This window comes from Betta splendens, chromosome 16, assembly GCF_900634795.4.
Source record: "Betta splendens chromosome 16, fBetSpl5.4, whole genome shotgun sequence".
Taxonomy (NCBI): Eukaryota; Metazoa; Chordata; class Actinopteri; order Anabantiformes; family Osphronemidae; genus Betta; species Betta splendens.
The window spans coordinates 17214893-17234677 of record NC_040896.2 but is presented as its reverse complement, the minus strand read 5'-3'; the positions used below and the strand labels follow the sequence as shown (position 1 = coordinate 17234677).

Sequence of the window (19785 nt, the reverse complement as noted above, 5' to 3'; positions counted from 1 at the left end):
ATTTTCTGTCATTTCTTGTTACTGATTGAGGCTCTGAAGAAAATAAAACACCAGTATAGAATATAAAATTAAACCCTCCCTTTATATTTAGCCTTTTCATATTTCTTTTCTGTATCAGTGGACCTGAAGATGTCGCTCACCGCTGAAACAAAAAACTGGATGCTGGACTACGGACTGTATTGTAACAGGAAATACCGATCAGAGATGGAGCAGATCTTCGCCTTCATAGACGAGGCAGGAAAGAAACTGAATCGTCAGATCAAAGACCTGGATGACATCCGCATTGCCATGGCAGCACTCAAGGAGATTAGAGAGCACCAGATCACCATTGATTTTCAAGTTGGACCCATAGAGGTAAAGCACCACATTATGTCATTAGAGACATTGCTGACTCAGGGGGATCTGCCTCCTTACAAACACACACATACAAAAGGGTTGTTTTCATTAGTGTTCAGCGGTATTTGAGTGTTGTACAGTGATATTAGCCGATACTACTAAGCTGTGCCTTCCAATGTTGGTCAGTTTGAAGGTTGCCGTCTCTTTCGTCCACACAGGAGTCCTACGCCATGCTTCATAAGTATGAGCTTGTCGTGGCAAAGGAAGAGGCAGATAAGGTGGACACACTCCGGTACTCCTGGGAGAAGCTGCTGTCTCGAAGCACCGAGGTGCAGAACGAGCTGGTGGCCCTGCAGCCCAACTTCAGGGGAGAACTGGTCAGCAACGTGGAGACCTTCGTGGAGGACTGTCAGCACTTCTACCAGGATTACGAGAAGGTAGACGAAAAAGAAGACATGTGGCACTGATTTCCCCGTTTTTAATTACAGCACGCGGTCATTAAGGATTAATTGCAGCATGGTTTATTTAGGCTGCCACAGACTAATTCATCCCTTCTTCAGGATGGCCCCATGGTGATGGGACTCGCTCCACAGGATGCCAGTGATAGACTCATCATGTTCCAGGTTTGCACTAACAATCTGATTCGTAATTACAGAATCTTGATTATTTTGTGTAACTGTAAGTTTTTGCCTTTTTAATTTGAGTCTGGTAGTTCCACACCAAAAATGATGCATGACAGAAATCAGGTATTGCAGTTAAAATGATTAAGTTACTGTACAGTAGGCATCTATGTCTATAACCTTACTATTGTATGGGTATTTTGTTGTTCCTTTTTTGTTTTAGAATCGGTTTGACAACCTGTTCAGGAAGTACATCACTTACTCCGGTGGAGAGGAGCTGTTCGGCCTCCCCGTTACCCAGCATCCCCAGCTGCTGGAGATTAAAAAGCAGCTCACTCTGCTGCAGAAGTTGTACGGCCTATACACCAACGTCGATGAAACCGTCAACGGTTACTATGATATACTCTGGGCTGACATCAACATCGAGAAGATCAATAATGAGCTACTGGACTTCCAGACAAGGTCAGACCTTCTTTCACAGCAAAACGAATGCCATCCCATCAATACAAAGCGCTTTTAATGCGCTAACGTGTGGACTCCAGGTGTCGTAAGATGCCCCGCGCTCTGAAGGAGTGGCAGGCCTACTTGGACCTCAAGAAAACAATCGATGAATTCAGCGAGTGCTGCCCTGTGCTGGAACTCATGACCAACAAGGCGATGATGACGCGCCACTGGAAGAGAATTACCGAGGTCAGTGGGACAAGGCTCCACAAACTGCACGCCATTGATTTTACATTTAAGCCCACTGAATCAAACGCAGAACAGTGATGAGTGTAAAATCATGGGGTGACAAATCCATGTACTATATGAGAGCAGGTCACTGGCCACACCTTCGAGGTGGAAACCGACACGTTCAAGCTGCGCAACATAATGGAGGCGCCTCTGCTCAAGTATAAAGAGGAGATTGAGGTAAGAGTAAAGGGTAGTTCCAGATTTTATCATGATCTTTTCACATTTTCTTCTCAGCGTTGACACTAATGTGGCTCACATCCTAAAGAGTCGTTATTTTTACCTGAAGTTGACTGTATAATGTTTGTACGGGAGATTTGCAACGGTCTATCGGAATATCATCATCACAAAGCAGTGCGCATTAATCTCTGCAGCAAACAGCTGTGTCTAAACGCAAGCATAAATTTCATACAGTCAATTAACCAGCTGTCACCACATTAATAATGACTTAATAATGAGAAATCGAAGAGATGTCTCTATAAAAAAGATAGATTAATTCATTTGTATGGAGCTTCAAAGTAAGTTTTAAAACGATTATGGTGTTGAGGTGAATCTAAAAAAGGTGTAATGAGAATAAAAATGTTAAGAGAAAAAAAAAAAGAAAGAGGGAGGATATTCATTAACTCAAATGTTGACATTTTTCATGATTACTATGCAGGACATCTGTATCAGTGCGGTAAAAGAGCGGGATATTGAACAGAAGCTAAAACAAGTGATCGCTGAGTGGGACAACAAGACTTTTACGTTTGCCAACTTCAAGACCCGCGGAGAGCTGCTGCTGAGAGGAGACAGCACGTCTGAGGTCATTGCCAGCATGGAGGACAGCTTGATGATTCTGGGCTCTCTCATGAGCAACAGGCACGGATCAGGACCTTCATACGCTTAGCCTTCCTTTTACAGCCACAAAAGCTGCTTTTCTTTATTATTATTGTCATTATTATTATAGGTACAACACACCGTTTAAAGGCCAGATTCAGAAGTGGGTTCAAAATCTTTCCAACACCACAGATATCATTGAAAACTGGATGACTGTTCAGAACCTGTGGATTTACCTGGAGGCTGTGTTTGTGGGCGGAGACATTGCAAAACAGCTGCCGAAGGTACAGAACTTCACATCACAGGGAATTATAGTAACTGACAGTTATATGTGTAAATATGTGATAATAATAAGAGCAATGTCTTTCCTTTTCTCAGGAAGCAAAGCGTTTCTCTAACATCGACAAGTCCTGGGTAAAGATCATGATGCGAGCGCACGAGATGCCCAACGTGGTGCAGTCGTGTGTGGGAGATGAGACCATGGGACAGCTGCTTCCCCACCTGCTCGAACAGCTGGAGATCTGCCAGAAGTCACTTACAGGGTGAGGATGAAGCGTTGATGGCCTCAGACTGCAGGCATCTGCCTCAGCTGCAGCCTTTTTTATTTTTTTTTTTATGATGCTGTTCAACAGGTATTTGGAGAAGAAGCGGCTGCTGTTTCCCCGTTTCTTCTTCGTCTCCGACCCGGCTCTGCTGGAGATACTGGGCCAGGCTTCGGACTCACACACCATCCAGGCCCACCTCCTCAACGTCTTCGACAACATCAAAAGCGTCAGGTTCCACGACAAGGTGACTTTGCTGCAGACTTTCATCTTCCCCGTTCCACTCGCTTTGCTGTTTGACAGGGAACAACGGCGTCGTTCAAACCTTCTGACAAGCAATTAACTGCAAAGGACAGAAAAAAAGGATGTACTCTCTAATCTGACTAAACTAGTAGAGTAAACAGATGGGATTATATTTGTCCTTATTCTTCAGAAGCGTAATGGACTTGTGTGATTTTGATCCATCTTTCCTAGATATACGACCGCATTCTGGCCGTGTCCTCGCGTGAAGGGGAGGCGGTGGAGTTAGAACGCGCCGTCACAGCAGAGGGAAACGTGGAGGTGTGGCTCAACGCTCTGCTGAAGGAATCCCAGAGGTCTTTGCACCTGGTGATTCGACAGGCGGCCCTGACCATCCAGGACACCGGCTTCCAGCTCATCGACTTCCTGAACTCCTACCCCGCTCAGGTGCAGCAGGTCACAGCTGGGATGAAAGCGTTTCCGCAACAACTGGAAACCGAAATTCTCTATCCTCTTTTTATTTGGTCTTCTACAAAGTTTCAGCACGACACTGATGCCCAAATGTCCTCCTTGAGACAGGTAGGCCTGCTAGGTATTCAGATGATCTGGACCAGGGACTCTGAGGAGGCTCTGACCAATGCCCGATACGATCGGCGCATCATGGCCAAAACCAACCAGCTCTTTCTGGACCTGCTCAACACACTGATCGATATGACCACAAGAGACCTCGGGGCTGTGGAGAGGACAAAATATGAAACCCTCATCACCATCCACGTCCACCAGAGAGACATCTTTGATGATCTGGTCAGTATACTGTTCGATATAAGCGTCCCTTAGTACATATACTTGTGTAAAACTGCATTTGACATTCAGACTCTAGAAATATAAATGTTTTTTCCTGTAAGGAGTCTTCAAAGAATCTCTTTTTAATGGCAGCTAAATTATATTTAGCCTCGGAGAAAATGTCTTTGAAGTCTCCACTCCATTACAGTAAATAGCTGGTTTCTAAGGTGGCTAGAATGCATGCAGTTACAGTTTTTTATGTATCATATCTTGATATGTATTTATTCAAACTCCTTTCTACTCGCTCCCTTTTAATCCATCCCTTTAACCTTTACTTCTTTTCTCATTTCACCCATATTCTTGACTCGTCTTTTTTCCCGCTGTCCCCTCCTTTTCATCTCGTGGCCTCTCCTTCACATACGTGCCTTTTAACTTCTCCCACGTCTTTAATGTCACCTTCCTGTCAAGGCGCTTGGCCTTTCTTCTTCCTTTTCTTGACTACTTTTATCTCTCCTGACGCATCACCTGCTGAATGGTGCCTTTTGATTTCCTGTTCTTCCTTTGCCATATTCTCCCCCCCGCCCTTTTATCTCCACTCTCTCTCTCTCTCTCTTCTAAACTCTCCTTTGTCCCGCCTCACTCCTCCCGACCTCGCCCTCGCTCCCTCCAGTGCCGACTGCATGTCAAAAGCCCCAGTGACTTTGAATGGCTGAAGCAGTGCCGCTTCTACTTCAATGAAGACTCAGACAAGATGATGATCAACATAACAGACGTGGGCTTTGTCTACCAGAACGAGTTCTTGGGCTGCACTGAAAGGCTTGTCATTACACCACTGACTGACAGGTAGAAGACTCCACAGTACAAGCAGACACACACTTACAGAGACAGAGCAACCAGTATCTCACACCCGGTCTTGATTGATATACAAGTTAACGTGCTCAACAGTTCATGGCCTCCTTTTAGCCTTATCATGTCCCAGATCTGTTCTCTCTTCAGTTAGAGTGTCCTGCTAAAATAAGCAACACTTAGTGTCAGCGGCAGATGTTGCTCCACAATCTGTGTCCATCATTTAGCATCTATAGTAAATTTACTGAGAGATTCTGGTTTCTGATTTGTTGTATGTTCTCTGACAAGCAGACAACAGAGAGCCCCCAGACCAAACCCTGACCACTCTGATATGCATTAAATCCTTGGTGTGACTTTCTGAGCTCATGCTGACGCACTGGGCCCTGGGTTCATCCTAGGCCCCTGCCTCATGTGGTCATCGTGTACATCGTGGATGACGAAGACAGTGATGCTGCTCACTGCTCGTCATTTTTCTCTTTCTCTGACCCAAATTCAACTGAGCAACTGTGGGACATGGGTATTAGTGCATGTGACATCAAGTGTCATTAGAGAATGTAAAGGCCTGATGATGGTCTGGAGGAGATGATGTTAACTCATCAGGAGCATGGCCAAGGTTTCTCAGACGTGCATACAAATACACAGGGGTCACTTGTCATGGACAATTCATATTATTTATTAATCAGTGTCTATGGCTGACTAATGACTATAAAACATACAGTGGAGCTGCAGAGGGTAGAAGAAAAATCGGGAGCAGGCACTCTTTCACATCATCTCCACCACCGACAGCAGAATTGACAGACAGACAGCGGTGAGGATAATCAGAGAGAGCAAAGGGGGCATACGCCTGCCAGTGGTTAATTGTCTGAGGTACTGACAGGGAGGAGAATACGAGAAGAGATAAGAGAAGAAAAAGGAGAGACAAGGCAAAGGGACTGCATCAGAGAAAGCGTTAACATCAGACACCAGCTCTCCAGAGAAGTGCCCGGCCTCATGGCTGCAGCTGCCAGGATTGCTGATTGATGACTGACTCTCTGCTTCCCTTCCTGCCTGAAACACTTCTCCACACTTAGAATGTGCTTTGTGCTTTGCCTCTCTATCACCCCACACGTTTTAACGTTTCACTGTCGTTTTAAAATCGCCGTCGTTCGTCCTCTCTGGCACAGCACCCGTTTAAACATGAATCAGTGAACAGCTGGTATCAGCTGGACGTTACATGAAGAGATTCAGTATTCGGCCCTGTTGTACTGCATGTTCTTGGGGAAAAAAACATCCACTCTTACTGTAGTTCAGCATGGGTGAAGGCCAGGAACTGCAGCGTTCACCTGTTCCTGTCCTTTGGTTACTCTGTGAATAATCCTAACACCTTAGTTCTGTGAATAAACCTGTTTTTTTTTGCGAAAGTAAAGGAAACAAATGCACGTGTGTTCATTTGCTCAGGTGCTACATCACCTTAGCCCAAGCACTTGGCATGAGCATGGGTGGAGCCCCAGCTGGACCAGCGGGAACAGGTGGGATGTTTTAATGTATGTATTCACTGTAACTATTCACTCTTAAGTGCTACACTTATAAACAAAACCCTCTCTTACATCAGGCAAGACAGAGACCATAAAAGACATGGGTCGCTGTCTGGGCAAGTATGTTGTAGTCTTCAACTGTTCTGACCAGATGGACTTCCGAGGCCTGGGACGAATATTTAAAGGTAAGACTCACAATTTCCTGCTGTGGTGTGACCCATTAAAAAGAAGTGGCATGAGAACGAGGACGAGGCCCCGAGGTCACCAGCATATACGGTACTGTACCTGCTTTGTGCTGGGTGTTCCACGGGGGCACATCAGAAAAGAACTGCAGCAGCGGTATTAGACTTTCACAGCAGTGGAGGAAGGCTTTGAAGCAAAGCTCTCAAAGAACTATTCCAGCTGACAGCATCTAGAATATCGCTGCTGCCATTTTCTCCTCCTGGATCACCGCATGAAAAATGTTTCGACTTTCTTGAGATATAATTACACAAGCAAGTAGAGGGGGCCAAAGATAAACTTATTGGTATGATTTAAGCAAGAAACGAAATAATATGAAGTATATTGCATATATATGCATATATATATATGCATGTATATTACTTATATATATATATATATAATTGTTTTGAACAACCAACAAAGTGCATGTGTGCGATCTAGGTCTGGCTCAGTCTGGTTCGTGGGGCTGTTTTGATGAATTCAACCGCATCAACCTGCCGGTTCTGTCAGTGGCGGCCCAGCAAATTGCAATAGTTCTCACCTGCAAGAAGGAACGCCGCAAAAACTTTGTCTTCACCGACGGAGACAACGTGGATATGAATCCTGAGTTTGGCATCTTCCTGACAATGGTCAGTGATAAACAACATGTAAAACGTTGTTCGTAGCGTACTAATGTCTATAATCATTTGTTTGTTTTATCACAAGGCCTTTTAATGCAGGAATCCAGTCGTTTTCCGTCCATACAATATGTCCACCTGCTGCTGCCGAGCAGTTAGGCCAATATGAACAGGGCCTGCCTCCTTATAATAATATCAGCCAGTGCTCATTACCGTACTCTTCATATATTAACTGTTAGATCACTTTATCTCCTTGTACAGTTGCTAACCCAAGGCAACTCATTAAACAGAGAGCAGTGTATTAATTTTCCTGTGAGAGCAGAAGGGTCAGAGATCATTATTTTTTTATTTTCTTCAGAGCGAATGTGCAGCGAGGAACGCCTCAGCTGTGTCCGTAGGGACTCCACTTACCCAAATTATGTTCCAGTATTAACTTAAGACTTTTTGGGGGGAAATACTACTTCCTTTACTGTACATACTGTACTGTATGATATATTTTTTCACCTAACTTTAAAACGTCTCTTTTTTTATTCTGGTCAGAACCCAGGTTATGCAGGGCGCCAGGAGCTTCCTGAGAACCTGAAAATCAACTTCCGCTCCGTGGCCATGATGGTTCCAGATCGTCAGATCATCATCAGGGTCAAACTGGCCAGCTGTGGGTTTATAGACAACATGGAGCTGGCGCGCAAATTCTTCACGCTTTACAAGCTGTGTGAGGAGCAGCTCTCCAAGCAGGTAAAGAACATTAGGGCACTTGAGAGACTGATTATACGATAAAAGCTTTAGGATTTTCAGGTTTATTGTCTGACCTAAAGGAGCTTTAAATGCATGCGTTGGTGTTAGGATGCAAAAATTTTCTACTGTCCAGGTTCACTATGATTTTGGGCTGCGGAACATCCTGTCAGTGCTGCGGACGCTGGGAGCAGCCAAGCGAGCCAACCCCAGTGACACAGAGTCCACCATTGTGATGAGGGTCCTCAGGGACATGAATCTCTCCAAACTGGTCAGTCTGAAGAAGAAAGAAATAAAACAAAAAAATAAATGTTTTATAGATTTTTATAGAGTGGGAGGAGTGTTAACAGATGGGAGATGTGTGTTTGTGTGTGTGTGTGCGCGCGCGTGCGTGTGTGTCAGATCGATGAGGACGAGCCACTCTTCCTGAGTTTGATTGAGGACCTCTTCCCAGGCATCCTGCTTGATAAAGCAGGCTACCCTGAACTAGAGGCTGCTATCGACAAACAGGTAGGAGGGAGCGGGGACTGTTTCTAAAGGAGAGTGAAATGGAAAGAGTAATAACGTACATAAAGAGATAGAGAGAAAGATTAAGGTGAAGAAGTGCATAAGAAAAAGAAAAAGGAGAATTCGATTAAAGCAAGCGAGAGACTAATGGACTGTGAGGCTGCTGTGTCTTTCTAAGTGGCTCAGATATGGCACCCAGAGGAAAACAAATGGTGTCATTTACCATTTGTCAAGGATGTAAGCTCAGTAACTGTGTAAACACATCAAACATGCAGTAAAGCCATATTGAAGATGCAATAAATTGTTCCATTGTGGGTCCTGAGGTTGAGGATGCAGGTCTGATCAGCCACCCTCCATGGAAGCTGAAGGTCATCCAGCTGTTCGAGACACAGAGGGTTCGCCACGGCATGATGGCTCTGGGGCCCAGCGGCGCTGGGAAGACGGCGTGTATACACATGCTGATGAAAGCCATGACAGGTAGCATCTGCAGACAGATGTGCAAGAACCTGTGCAATGATTTGATTTGTGTTTGTTTTATCAGCGCGGCATTAGACTTGCTTCCTTACAATTAGAGTCTGCCTCTTTCTGTATTTTCCCCCAAATAGAGTGCGGTCACCCTCACAGAGAGATGCGCATGAACCCCAAAGCCATTACAGCGCCTCAAATGTTTGGTCGACTGGACGTGGCCACAAACGACTGGACCGACGGCATCTTCTCCACACTCTGGAGGAAAACGCTAAAAGCAAAGAAAGGTTAGAGAAGACGACTTGATGACGTGTAGCAGGGTTATCGATCATCTGTGGCTTTTACTCACTTTTTTCCCTTTGACAACTTTGGGTAAATTACTCAGTTAATGAAATGTAAAGAAGTTCAAATATCTGGGATTGGGATAGACTCGCATCCACAGTTCAAAGCTACATCAGCTAGGGTTTTATCTTCCAGCCCTTGAGCGTATGCGTTTGATAAAAAATGCATGAGTGCTGTACATTCATATGACCATGCATGTGTCAAAAGTGCATCTAATGGATGCGTTCAGGCGGCTGCACATGAATTCCTTATGTTCATGCGGCTCGTGCAGGTGTCGGTACGCGAACGTGAACCATGTGACGTACAGTATCAACAGGCCTGCGAGAGACACAGGCTGCACGTTTTACAACACGTGTGTGAAAATAGAGATATTATTGAGTCTGATTGAGCCAGTGATCAAAGAGCAAATGTTTTTGATGGATTTCAGCTCTAGTCATCCTGTAGAAATGGATTCCTACTGTGTGTCTCTCAGGAGAGAACATCTGGATAGTCCTAGATGGACCGGTTGATGCCATCTGGATTGAGAACCTTAACTCGGTGTTGGACGACAACAGAACGCTGACTCTGGCCAATGGAGACCGGATCCCCATGGCTCCCAACTGCAAGGTGGTCTTTGAGCCGCACAACATCGACAACGCATCTCCAGCCACCGTCTCGCGCAACGGCATGGTGTTCATGAGCTCGTCCGTGTTGAACTGGAGCCCTATACTGGAGGTGAGGAAACTCAAATTACAGTAAGATTTTAGCAACTTCTACTGTAAGTACTAATAAAAGATTCAAATTCATAAAATCCGAATTGACTCCAGTGAATTGACTCCGGTGGTTTTCTCAATGCTCTCAGGGCTGGTTGAAGAAACGCTCCCACCAAGAGGCAGACGTTCTCCGCGAGCTGTTTTCTTCCTCTTTCTCTGATATTTATCTCTTCAGTGTGCAGTCGCTGGAGTTCAAGATGGATATGCTTGAAGCCTTTGTTATTATGCAGTGCATCAACATGCTGCAGGGACTCATACCACCTAAGGTACGGGTGGAGGTGCTCTGAATGCCTGTCATGCAGCACCTGTACAATGTAATGGAATCTGATACAGTAGATCCACCACGAAGGCCTTTTATATCAAGTTATCGTTTCTCAAGTGAATTTGTTTAGTTTCTAAACAGCCCTTGCAGTAAAGTCCCCGTTGCCTTGTTGCCACTCTGCAGGAGCAATGTGGCGACTTAACCAGAGAGCACTTAGAGCGGCTGTACGTCTTCGCCCTCATGTGGAGCGTCGGCGCCGTGCTCGAGCTCAACGATCGGCAGAAGATGGAGGTCTGGCTCCGAGCGAACCCCAGCATCCATCTAAACCTGCCAGACATCCATCCTGACAGCGAGGACACCATGTTTGATTACTATGTCACAGCAGACGGTATGCACGCTGTTAAACATATGATCTCATCTGGACAAAGCTGCCCCTGGTTAAGAATAAGCACCACATGTAGTCTCCTGACGTACTGTATGCACGTCTTCCTCCAGGTCAGTGGGTCCACTGGAGAACCAGAGTGGAGGAATATGTTTATCCATCGGATTTCACCCCTGAGTACAGTTCCATTCTGGTCCCAAACGTGGACAATGTTAGAACAGACTTCCTAATTCAGACAATAGCTAAACAGGGCAAGGTGAGGTTAACAAGCCTTAGTTTCTTTCTCTGCCTTTTTTAATTGTTTTCTGGGGTAATTATCAGTTTAAAAGTGTTTGCATTGATATCATTAGAATTACAGTAGACACGCTTAGCTTAATAAAAATGTGTTGTCATATATATTGTTATTTGTTCTGTCTTTAGGCAGTTTTGTTGATTGGAGAACAGGGAACGGCCAAGACTGTCATTATCAAAGGCTACATGTCAAAATATGACCCTGAGACCCACATCGGGAAGAGTCTCAACTTCTCGTCCGCTACTACACCGCTCATGTTTCAGGTGAAGCACAAACTGCTCAGCGACGATGACCGTAATATAGAAGTAGCCCTCACAGTTTAATCTGATAATGGAGAGTTTATCACCAATTACACCCAACGTACCCTGTGGTCGGTTTCCCTTTGTAGAGAACGGTTGAGAGTTACGTGGATAAGAGGATGGGGACCACTTACGGACCCCCCGCTGGGAAAAAAATGTCCATTTTCATAGACGATATCAACATGCCTGTCATCAATGAGTGGGGAGACCAGGTTTGCAGGATTTCCTTAATGACACAGCCACATTCACTTTTAATGTTTAGACATATTTCGTAGATATTAAACATGGTTATAATTAACTTGTTGTTCTGGAATCATGAAACATGAGCTAAAACACAGTGTCATTGCATGGTTCATTTCAAATGATCTTCAAATATATAATAAAAATTTCATTCATTCAGATTTAATTATATTGTAGAATTTAATGAAGCGATGATAACAGCAAGTAATGATCTTGCCCTTTTTAATAGGTGACTAATGAGATTGTCCGGCAGCTGATGGAGCAGAATGGGTTCTTCAATCTGGAGAAACCGGGAGAGTTCACTAATATTGTGGACGTTCAGTTTCTGGCGGCTATGATCCACCCCGGGGGAGGCCGCAACGACGTGCCACAGAGACTGAAGCGGCAGTTCTCTATCTTTAATTGTACCCTGCCCTGCAGTTCCTCCATAGATAAGATATTTGGTGGGTAGTTCAATTAAAGCCTTTGACACTTGTTTGCCACACTGACAGAATAGAAATGAAGAAATTAAGCTTAATGTTTATTAAATATTTAGTTCATTGGGTGATTGTGCCTCAGAAGTATAAATTATGCTCTTGATGCTTCGGTCGTCTTGTCTGACTGACCACCTCCTCCCCATCAACCCTGTTATAGGTGTCATTAGTCAGGGCCACTTCTGTGCAAGCCGTGGTTTCACTGAGGGGGTTCGGAGTATGGTTCCCTGCCTGGTGTCTTTGACTCGCCATTTATGGCAGTTGACCAAGGTCAAGATGCTTCCAACTCCCGCTAAGTTCCACTACATCTTTAACCTGAGGGATCTGTCACGGGTTTGGCAAGGGATGCTCAATACCAATGCAGAAGTGGTCCAATCAGTTCAGGTGAGGAGATTGAAACAACCCCATAATCCGATTTTGTGCTTGATTTCCACGAGCATTATTTTGGTAATGATCAGTTCTTGCTGAGGTGACGACAGGAAGTCCCTGTTGGTCCCTGAATAATTGAATGTAGTGAAACTGATCTTGTTTTGTCGGCTGCCAAGACTGTCTTAATCACACCATTTACAAAGTGTTTGTGAGCAAACGACCATTAAAATATCAAGCTGTAACTTCCAGGTGCTGCTGTCGTTGTGGAAGCACGAGTGCAAACGTGTGATAGCTGACAGGTTTACCATGACAGAGGACGTGGAGTGGTTCGACCAGGCATTGGTGAAGTTGGTAGAGGAGGAGCTGGGTGAGGAGCACAGGAGCATAGTGGACTATGGCGTGGACACACACTTTGTGGACTTCCTCCGAGAGGCACCTGAAGCTACAGGTGGAGTAGATCTGAACCACGTCGGCTGTGGTGTTTTTCTGTTCTTCTTCTATATTGTGTTTTTTTACTGTCTAAACGTCTGCGACAGGAGAGGAGTCTGAAGATTCCGACTTCGATTTACCCAAGGTGTACGAGCCCATCGAGTCGTTTGAGAGCTTGAAGGAGCGTCTGAACCTGTTCCTGAGCCTTTACAATGAGAACATCAGGGGCACTGGCATGGACATGGTCTTCTTTCAGGACGCTATGATTCATCTCGTCAAGGTATCCTGCAGCCACGCCTCTGATTACTTCAGCATGATCTAAATTATAGGGTAGCATTAATGTGCAGGTTCAGCAGCACAAGTAATGTTCAATTAATCCGACTACGAGGCGTAGTCTTAACGCACATAGTCGTTTCTCTGTGCTCTTCTTTATTTGCTCACATCGCCTGTGCTGGAAAGTCTCCTAAGATATGCTGAGACAGTCCTCCAACCTCTCGTGTGTGTCTGGCTTTGTTTGAGCAGGTGTCAAGGATAATTCGGACGCCTGGTGGAAATGCCTTGCTGGTGGGAGTCGGGGGCTCAGGCAAACAGAGCCTGACCAGACTGGCCTCTTTCATAGCTGGATACAAGATTTTCCAGATCACACTAACGCGGTAATGTCCTCACAAAGACACAAAAACATAAGCATACACAGTATATGTAGGTTAGAGTGCTGTTAAAAGGATGACTGACGAGTGTGTCTGTGTCTCCCCAACATCCGTGTGGACAAATCCCATAATAATGCTTTACACTGGGCTGTCATTGCTCATTCTTTTCATTGTGACACTTAGGAAACGTTCCGTCAGCTTTGGAAATGTCAAACATCTCATTAATTAGCTTCTCCAATCAGTTGTGGATGTATTTGTAGCATGTAAGAATTTTAGTAGAGTAAATTTGTCATTCATTATTAAACCAGCGCCGATATTTAGAGTTTTAAATAATAATTCGGCTTACCGTTGAACACATTGGCTGTGTGAGCTCCTGCCTCATTAAAAGCTTGTGTGCATGTTTTCGGATCAGAAAAAGTTCACGTGTCGTCACGGTGACCCTAACACAGCGTGCCACGTGTCACCGTGATTAAGTTGTTTTCTGCAGAATTCAAGTAAACTGTCACATGCGATCAAATCCATTGTCTATTATAATTACGCCGGCGCTTTAGAGTCCGTCTATGTTCCAATTACAATATAATCTGTTATCGAGTTAGTGTCGAAGTGTTATTTTTAGCAGCAAGCCAAGAGGCGGCCACACACTGTTTCATTACTAAAGACAAGATAATATTTTTACTGAATATATTTGAGTCAGATACGACGAGATGAGAAACTGTTATCTTTCAGATTCATTGCTGAAAAAGCAACAAATGTTCTGAAATACGTTGAACAGGATTAGTACTTGTAGTCTTGTAGTATAATCGGTTTATTTTGTACTTACTTATTATTGTTATACATGCAGCACATGCAAATTATTGTCCTTGTTGTTTGGCTGATTCATTGCAATATGAAAAAACTGTCTTTGGCTTCAGTGGTGTAATTGTTCTCTGCAGTCTTTTTCATTGTTTTGGGTCTCGCGTGGTCTCTCTCACTTCCTGTTCAGCTTCTCTAACCTGCCAAAAGTTTCTGTCCCCCTCAGTATTTGTCATCACAAATGCTGTCGTCTCCAATCTCCCTTTTTGGCATTAACATCATTGGGCCTCACATTTCTTTAAATCTGCACTGCCTTTCTCTCCCATAATCTACTGACTTCATCAGTAGCCATGAATCTGTATTTCCATTTTGTGCATGAAGCACGTACATAGAATTCGACTTTGGTTCCTTTGTAAACCTGCTGCTGTGTTCTCTGCCAGCTCATACAACACAGGTAACCTGATGGATGACCTGAAGGGTTTGTACAGAACAGCTGGCCAGCAGGGGAAAGGCATCAGCTTCATCTTTACTGACAACGAAATCAAAGATGAGTCCTTCCTGGAGTACATGAACAACGTGCTGTCATCTGGAGAGGTGAGCACTGAACACACACACACACACACAAACCCACGTGCATGCGTGCAGTGCTTATTAATAGAAGCGCATTTCAAACACGCCAACAATGAAATTCTCACATCTGTATAGTTTGATAGAACATCAGCTATGGCATTTAGCTTATTCCTACAGTGGACATGAATCACTTCCCAACTTTCCCCCCATCTTTTTGTACCTGCCCTCACCTTTACTTGAGACTTCTATCCATCCCTTCTTCCTCCCCCTTCCTCCCCACTGTCTCTCAGCCTTCCTCTGCTCTTCTGGCTGGATAAAACTAAAAGCAGCCGAACCTGCGGAGGTTGGTGGAAATCAAAGGCACCAGAGGAGACTGTTTGTGTTTGGGTCTCGTCTGTGTGCAAGTGAGAGGTTTACGTGTCATATTTGTGCATGTTGGCAGGAAGGGAGAGGCGTGTGTTGAAGCGGCGCCGTGTGACAGAGGTGTTGGAAACAAAAAAGAAGAGCAAGCTGTTGTTTGAGTGACAGCAAATAGGGACGCTTCTAAAAACACCTCATGCCCCCACAAGACAGACTTTATGTCTGAGTCTACCAGGCCCCTCACTTATTCTTCTGTAAACTGTGGATTCAGTGCAAAACATAAAAAAAGATGTAAAAAATAAAAAAAATATTTTTGTTTTCTTCCTCAGCATTAGGACAGGATGTTCATGCTGTCTAATGAGGGAGGCTTACTGTAGGTTCAACAAGAAAGTATCCATTTTTATCAGTTTTTGTTTCCAATTATTTTCCAGCTCTTGCAGAATGAGCAAATAGAAACAAACATTGAAAATGACGCCTTCAGTAAACATCATAATTAGCCTCGCTAAACTGTGGCGAAGCAGTTAGTCTTATAAATGTCAAACATGCTAATAAGGCGAAGTGCACGAAGAAATCAAGAAGTCAAATCAAATGTCAAGTTGGAAGTGCCATGTGAAAATACCAAATGAAAACCATGTTAGCGTCTAAAAATAAAGAGGAGTGGAGGCGCAGCTGCTGCGCTGTACTGTAGTTTGGTGATGAATGAGGAGGAGAGATGTTCTGTTGCCCCCATTGATGGAGACTTCATGTACTGACACTGACAGAAGCATGGACGTGCACTACATGCTACATGCTACATGGGTGAATGACACTCGTCTCCGTTCTCAGGTGTCCAACTTATTTGCTCGTGATGAGATGGACGAGATCCTCGGCGACCTCGTCCCAGTTATGAAGCGGGAGTTTCCCAAGCGACCGCTGACCAACGAGAACTTGTACGAGTACTTCATGTCGCGGGTGCGAAAGAACCTCCACGTGGTTTTGTGCTTCTCCCCCGTTGGCGAAAAGTTCCGCAACCGCGCTTTGAAGTTCCCAGCGCTCATATCTGGTTGTACGATGGACTGGTTCAGCCGCTGGCCGAAAGACGCCCTTGTAGCAGGTACGTCATACGTGTGAATATGCATATTTTACTGTATATAATACACAAACATAGCACCGTACTAACAGTAACAGTAAGTTCAGAGTTGCCAGGTTTAAGTAGCATTGTTTCCTTTTTCACCTGCTCAAGTGTCGGAGCATTTCCTGTCTGCCTATGACATCGACTGCACACCTGAGGTCAAGAGTGAGGTGGTTCAGTGCATGGGCTCCTTCCACGACGGTGTGGCCGAGAAGTGTGCCGATTACTTCCAAAGGTGATCACATTTATTAGAGAACTGATCACAAGCATGGAGATAAGAGATTTGTAGAGACGATTCTTCTTTTTTTTTCCTGAGTGACACCAAATGAACCTCCTGTGATGTGCTTTGAATCTAGATACAGACGATCCACCCATGTTACACCCAAGTCCTACCTGTCCTTCATTCAGGCCTACAAGCTCATTTATAAGGAGAAGAAGTCTGAGGTGCAGACCCTGGCCAACAGGTGAACGGTGCTAACGTTACAAACACTGTGAGAACAATGCTACAGTATATGGTTTTACCAATTTTACCAAATCTGTCCTAGCATAAAGAGAACCCCTCAGCTGTGCCTACATTTGCTTAACACCCCTCACAATTACTTCACAGTCATTTGTAAAATGGCTTTCATTAAGAATTTTGACTCTCAGCGGCTGCAACCGTGGTCTCTCTCAGAGGCGATTTAAGGACATCTCATCTCTGGTAAACAGATGTTGCCATGTCAGTCCCCTTCCCACTCAAGGCTTGCCGCCAACTGCTGAAAGGACATCATGACACTGACAATGTTGAGCAGAGACATGTTGCAAAGCAGCCAAGCATGACAAGATGTTTTGTGTTTACGGGTGTTTGCACCACCTGGTGCCCGGTGGATTACAGTATATTGGGTCATATTGAAAGTCTTGTAGCTGGTTCCAACAGGTGGATGGAGCACAGAAACAAGATATGCTGTAACGGGTGGCTGCTTTACTAGTCATGTCACGTGTTTCCCCTTGTTTAGGATGAACACAGGTCTCCAGAAGCTGAAGGAGGCATCGGAGTCTGTGGCAGCGCTCAGCAAGGAGCTGGAGGTCAAAGAGAAGGAGCTGCAGGTGGCCAACGACAAGGCGGACACGGTAGGTTCAGATCGACACTGTAAATAAAAGACTGTTAAAGAATGGGGAAAAACAATATTAATAAAACAGGTGAGATAGTGAATGAATCGCATGAGTATAGAAGAATTCAAATTAAAAAAGAAACACTAAAACACAAAAAATAAATTCTGTTTCTTACAGTAATTTTAGTCCATTTATAGAAGAAATCAATGACATTTATGAACATTTATAACTACTGTAATTATGAATGAATGGCTGTGATGTTGCATTTATTTACTCTGACAAGTAGCCAGGTTGGGATTGCACCGGCTCATGCTCCGTGCATTCTCCCACTGTAGGTGCTGAAGGAGGTGACAGTCAAAGCCCAGGCAGCAGAGCGGGTGAAGGTGGAAGTGCAGACAGTGAAAGACAAGGCCCAGGCCATAGTAGACAGCATCTCAGCTGACAAGGCCATCGCCGAGGAGAAGCTGGAAGCGGCCCGGCCAGCCCTGGAGGAGGCCGAGGCGGCGCTGCAGGTACAGAACACGGCTGTGCTCCTGTGTGTGAGGCCGCTAGGTGCCTCTGCTGGCCCTGGAACACACACGCCGTGTCGGGGGGGGGGGGTTGCGGCGCTCTTGTCCTGCTTTTCACGCGCCGCTGTTTTTTCCATCGTGCATCTATTAGTGCCGCAGGCTGCTGTTTGGGAGCCCTCGGTGACTCGCCACATGTGCAGGTTTCGCCCACAGCCTCTGCGCCCCAGTGGGCGGATGTGTTTAACAGCGAGACAAGTTAGTGTGATGCTCTGGGGCCCGGAGCTATGCTGTAATTAAAGCTGTCCTCTTTAATAGCGATGACAGGTCCCTAAATAGGGTTCTTATCTCGCTGTAGAAATGTTTAGAACTAAACAGTTCTATTTCCTTTTTGAATAGTTAGAGCTTCATAATTATAGCCATTGTATTTGTAGAGAAGACCAAATGTATTTCAATATATTATATAATTAATTATATTCTATAATAATAATAATATTATAACAGTCAGAGGTAACAATATCTTTGTAATGACTTTCGTCCGGTGTATTTTTATGCCGTCTTTGTTAATTCATGTACGCCCATTATGCCCAGTTTCTGTTCTGGGACTCGTCCCAGTCTGGACAGAAATCCTCCCCATACATTCTCGCTGTGTTCCCACTCAGACCATCAAGCCATCGGACATCGCAACCGTGCGGACCCTGGGCCGCCCCCCCCACCTCATCATGCGCATCATGGACTGCGTGCTGCTGCTTTTCCAGCGACGGGTCAACCCCGTGAAGGTGGACGCGGAGAAGAACTGCAACACTCCGTCCTGGCAGGAGTCCTTAAAGCTGATGACGGCTGGAAACTTCCTGGGCAGCCTGCAGGTACTTGCTGATGTCAGGTACAGGCGACCTGAGCTGCCGGGACCAGTGTCAGTCTGCCAGGCATAACTCACACACGTTGTCACATTTTCACTGACAGTAGCTGTAATAACACAACTATAAGTAAATATGTTTTATTAAATCTGTATAGAGTAGGTGAAATAATTGACATCTTATTCTTGAAACCCACGTGGTGCCATTGTGTTTTTCTTTCCAGCACCTTCGTGTTGTGTTTCTGAGGTGTACATGCCCCTTAGTTCTGGATCGCTCTCTGCCATGTGTTGTTCCTCGGTTTTAAGTACATTCTCTGTGTCCCTGCTCTTTCTCTGTGGCTGTTGCTGCTCCACTTTCTGTCAGTCACTGTGCTTGTGCATATCACTGTATCAAATTCTTTGTTTTCAATAATACATGCTCTCGATTCGTTGTGTGCATCCATTGTGTTCTGACTATATTTAGTTCCAGTTTCTTAATTCATATGGTTTTTGCCTCTTGCCTCCCTTCTCCTTCCACATATTCCCTTGCAGCAATTCCCCAAAGACACCATTAATGAGGAAATGGTAGAACTGCTGCAGCCTTATTTTGACATGCCCGACTACAACATTGAAACGGCCAAGAGGGTGTGTGGCAATGTGGCGGGCCTGGCATCCTGGACCAAAGCCATGGCTTCTTTCTTCTCCATCAACAAGGAGGTCCTACCCTTGAAGGTACATGTACCATGACTCAGTAGTTAGGAGCGTTGTGGGGATGGCAGAGAGGAAAATAAAAAAGTACATACTGTAGGTTCTCATTGACTGCATAGACTCATATGTCTGCATTTCCTAGTGATGTCATCATTGCTTCCACAGACACACATAACTTGGCTCTTGGCAAAGTCAGTGGCCTCCCAGTCTTACACGCTGATGAATAACTAACACACAAGAAGAAAGTCCAGGATTTGCTGCAGTCAAACCTCGGGGTACAGAAACAGCACAGACTGTCTCTGGTTTAAAACAATTTATTTCATTCCCCAATTTTTGGCGGCGAGCATTTGCTGAT

The 19785-nt window shown here is 44.9% G+C and overlaps 1 protein-coding gene across 7 annotated transcripts in view; it reads left to right on the top strand.

Moving 5' to 3' along the window:
* The window catches only part of dnah5 (dynein, axonemal, heavy chain 5), a 51738-nt gene that overhangs the window by 14830 nt on the left and 17123 nt on the right, over window positions 1–19785 (top strand). For all 7 annotated transcript variants that reach the window (XM_041067819.2, XM_029129470.3, XM_029129469.3 and 4 more), the window contains 40 exons: window positions 119–354; window positions 555–773; window positions 897–959; window positions 1180–1418; window positions 1499–1646; window positions 1773–1865; window positions 2344–2543; window positions 2632–2785; window positions 2880–3043; window positions 3134–3290; window positions 3518–3730; window positions 3863–4087; window positions 4737–4909; window positions 6350–6420; window positions 6504–6611; window positions 7090–7277; window positions 7806–8000; window positions 8134–8268; window positions 8400–8507; window positions 8828–8981; window positions 9110–9256; window positions 9784–10025; window positions 10153–10329; window positions 10509–10713; window positions 10821–10963; window positions 11128–11262; window positions 11388–11510; window positions 11768–11981; window positions 12172–12395; window positions 12630–12828; window positions 12917–13089; window positions 13332–13462; window positions 14689–14842; window positions 16004–16271; window positions 16401–16524; window positions 16646–16753; window positions 17285–17399; window positions 17717–17893; window positions 18550–18753; window positions 19275–19454. In XM_041067819.2, coding sequence (XP_040923753.1) covers window positions 119–354; window positions 555–773; window positions 897–959; window positions 1180–1418; window positions 1499–1646; window positions 1773–1865; window positions 2344–2543; window positions 2632–2785; window positions 2880–3043; window positions 3134–3290; window positions 3518–3730; window positions 3863–4087; window positions 4737–4909; window positions 6350–6420; window positions 6504–6611; window positions 7090–7277; window positions 7806–8000; window positions 8134–8268; window positions 8400–8507; window positions 8828–8981; window positions 9110–9256; window positions 9784–10025; window positions 10153–10329; window positions 10509–10713; window positions 10821–10963; window positions 11128–11262; window positions 11388–11510; window positions 11768–11981; window positions 12172–12395; window positions 12630–12828; window positions 12917–13089; window positions 13332–13462; window positions 14689–14842; window positions 16004–16271; window positions 16401–16524; window positions 16646–16753; window positions 17285–17399; window positions 17717–17893; window positions 18550–18753; window positions 19275–19454 — 6686 coding nt within the window. The remainder of the gene's footprint in view (window positions 1–118; window positions 355–554; window positions 774–896; window positions 960–1179; window positions 1419–1498; window positions 1647–1772; window positions 1866–2343; window positions 2544–2631; window positions 2786–2879; window positions 3044–3133; window positions 3291–3517; window positions 3731–3862; window positions 4088–4736; window positions 4910–6349; window positions 6421–6503; window positions 6612–7089; window positions 7278–7805; window positions 8001–8133; window positions 8269–8399; window positions 8508–8827; window positions 8982–9109; window positions 9257–9783; window positions 10026–10152; window positions 10330–10508; window positions 10714–10820; window positions 10964–11127; window positions 11263–11387; window positions 11511–11767; window positions 11982–12171; window positions 12396–12629; window positions 12829–12916; window positions 13090–13331; window positions 13463–14688; window positions 14843–16003; window positions 16272–16400; window positions 16525–16645; window positions 16754–17284; window positions 17400–17716; window positions 17894–18549; window positions 18754–19274; window positions 19455–19785) is intronic.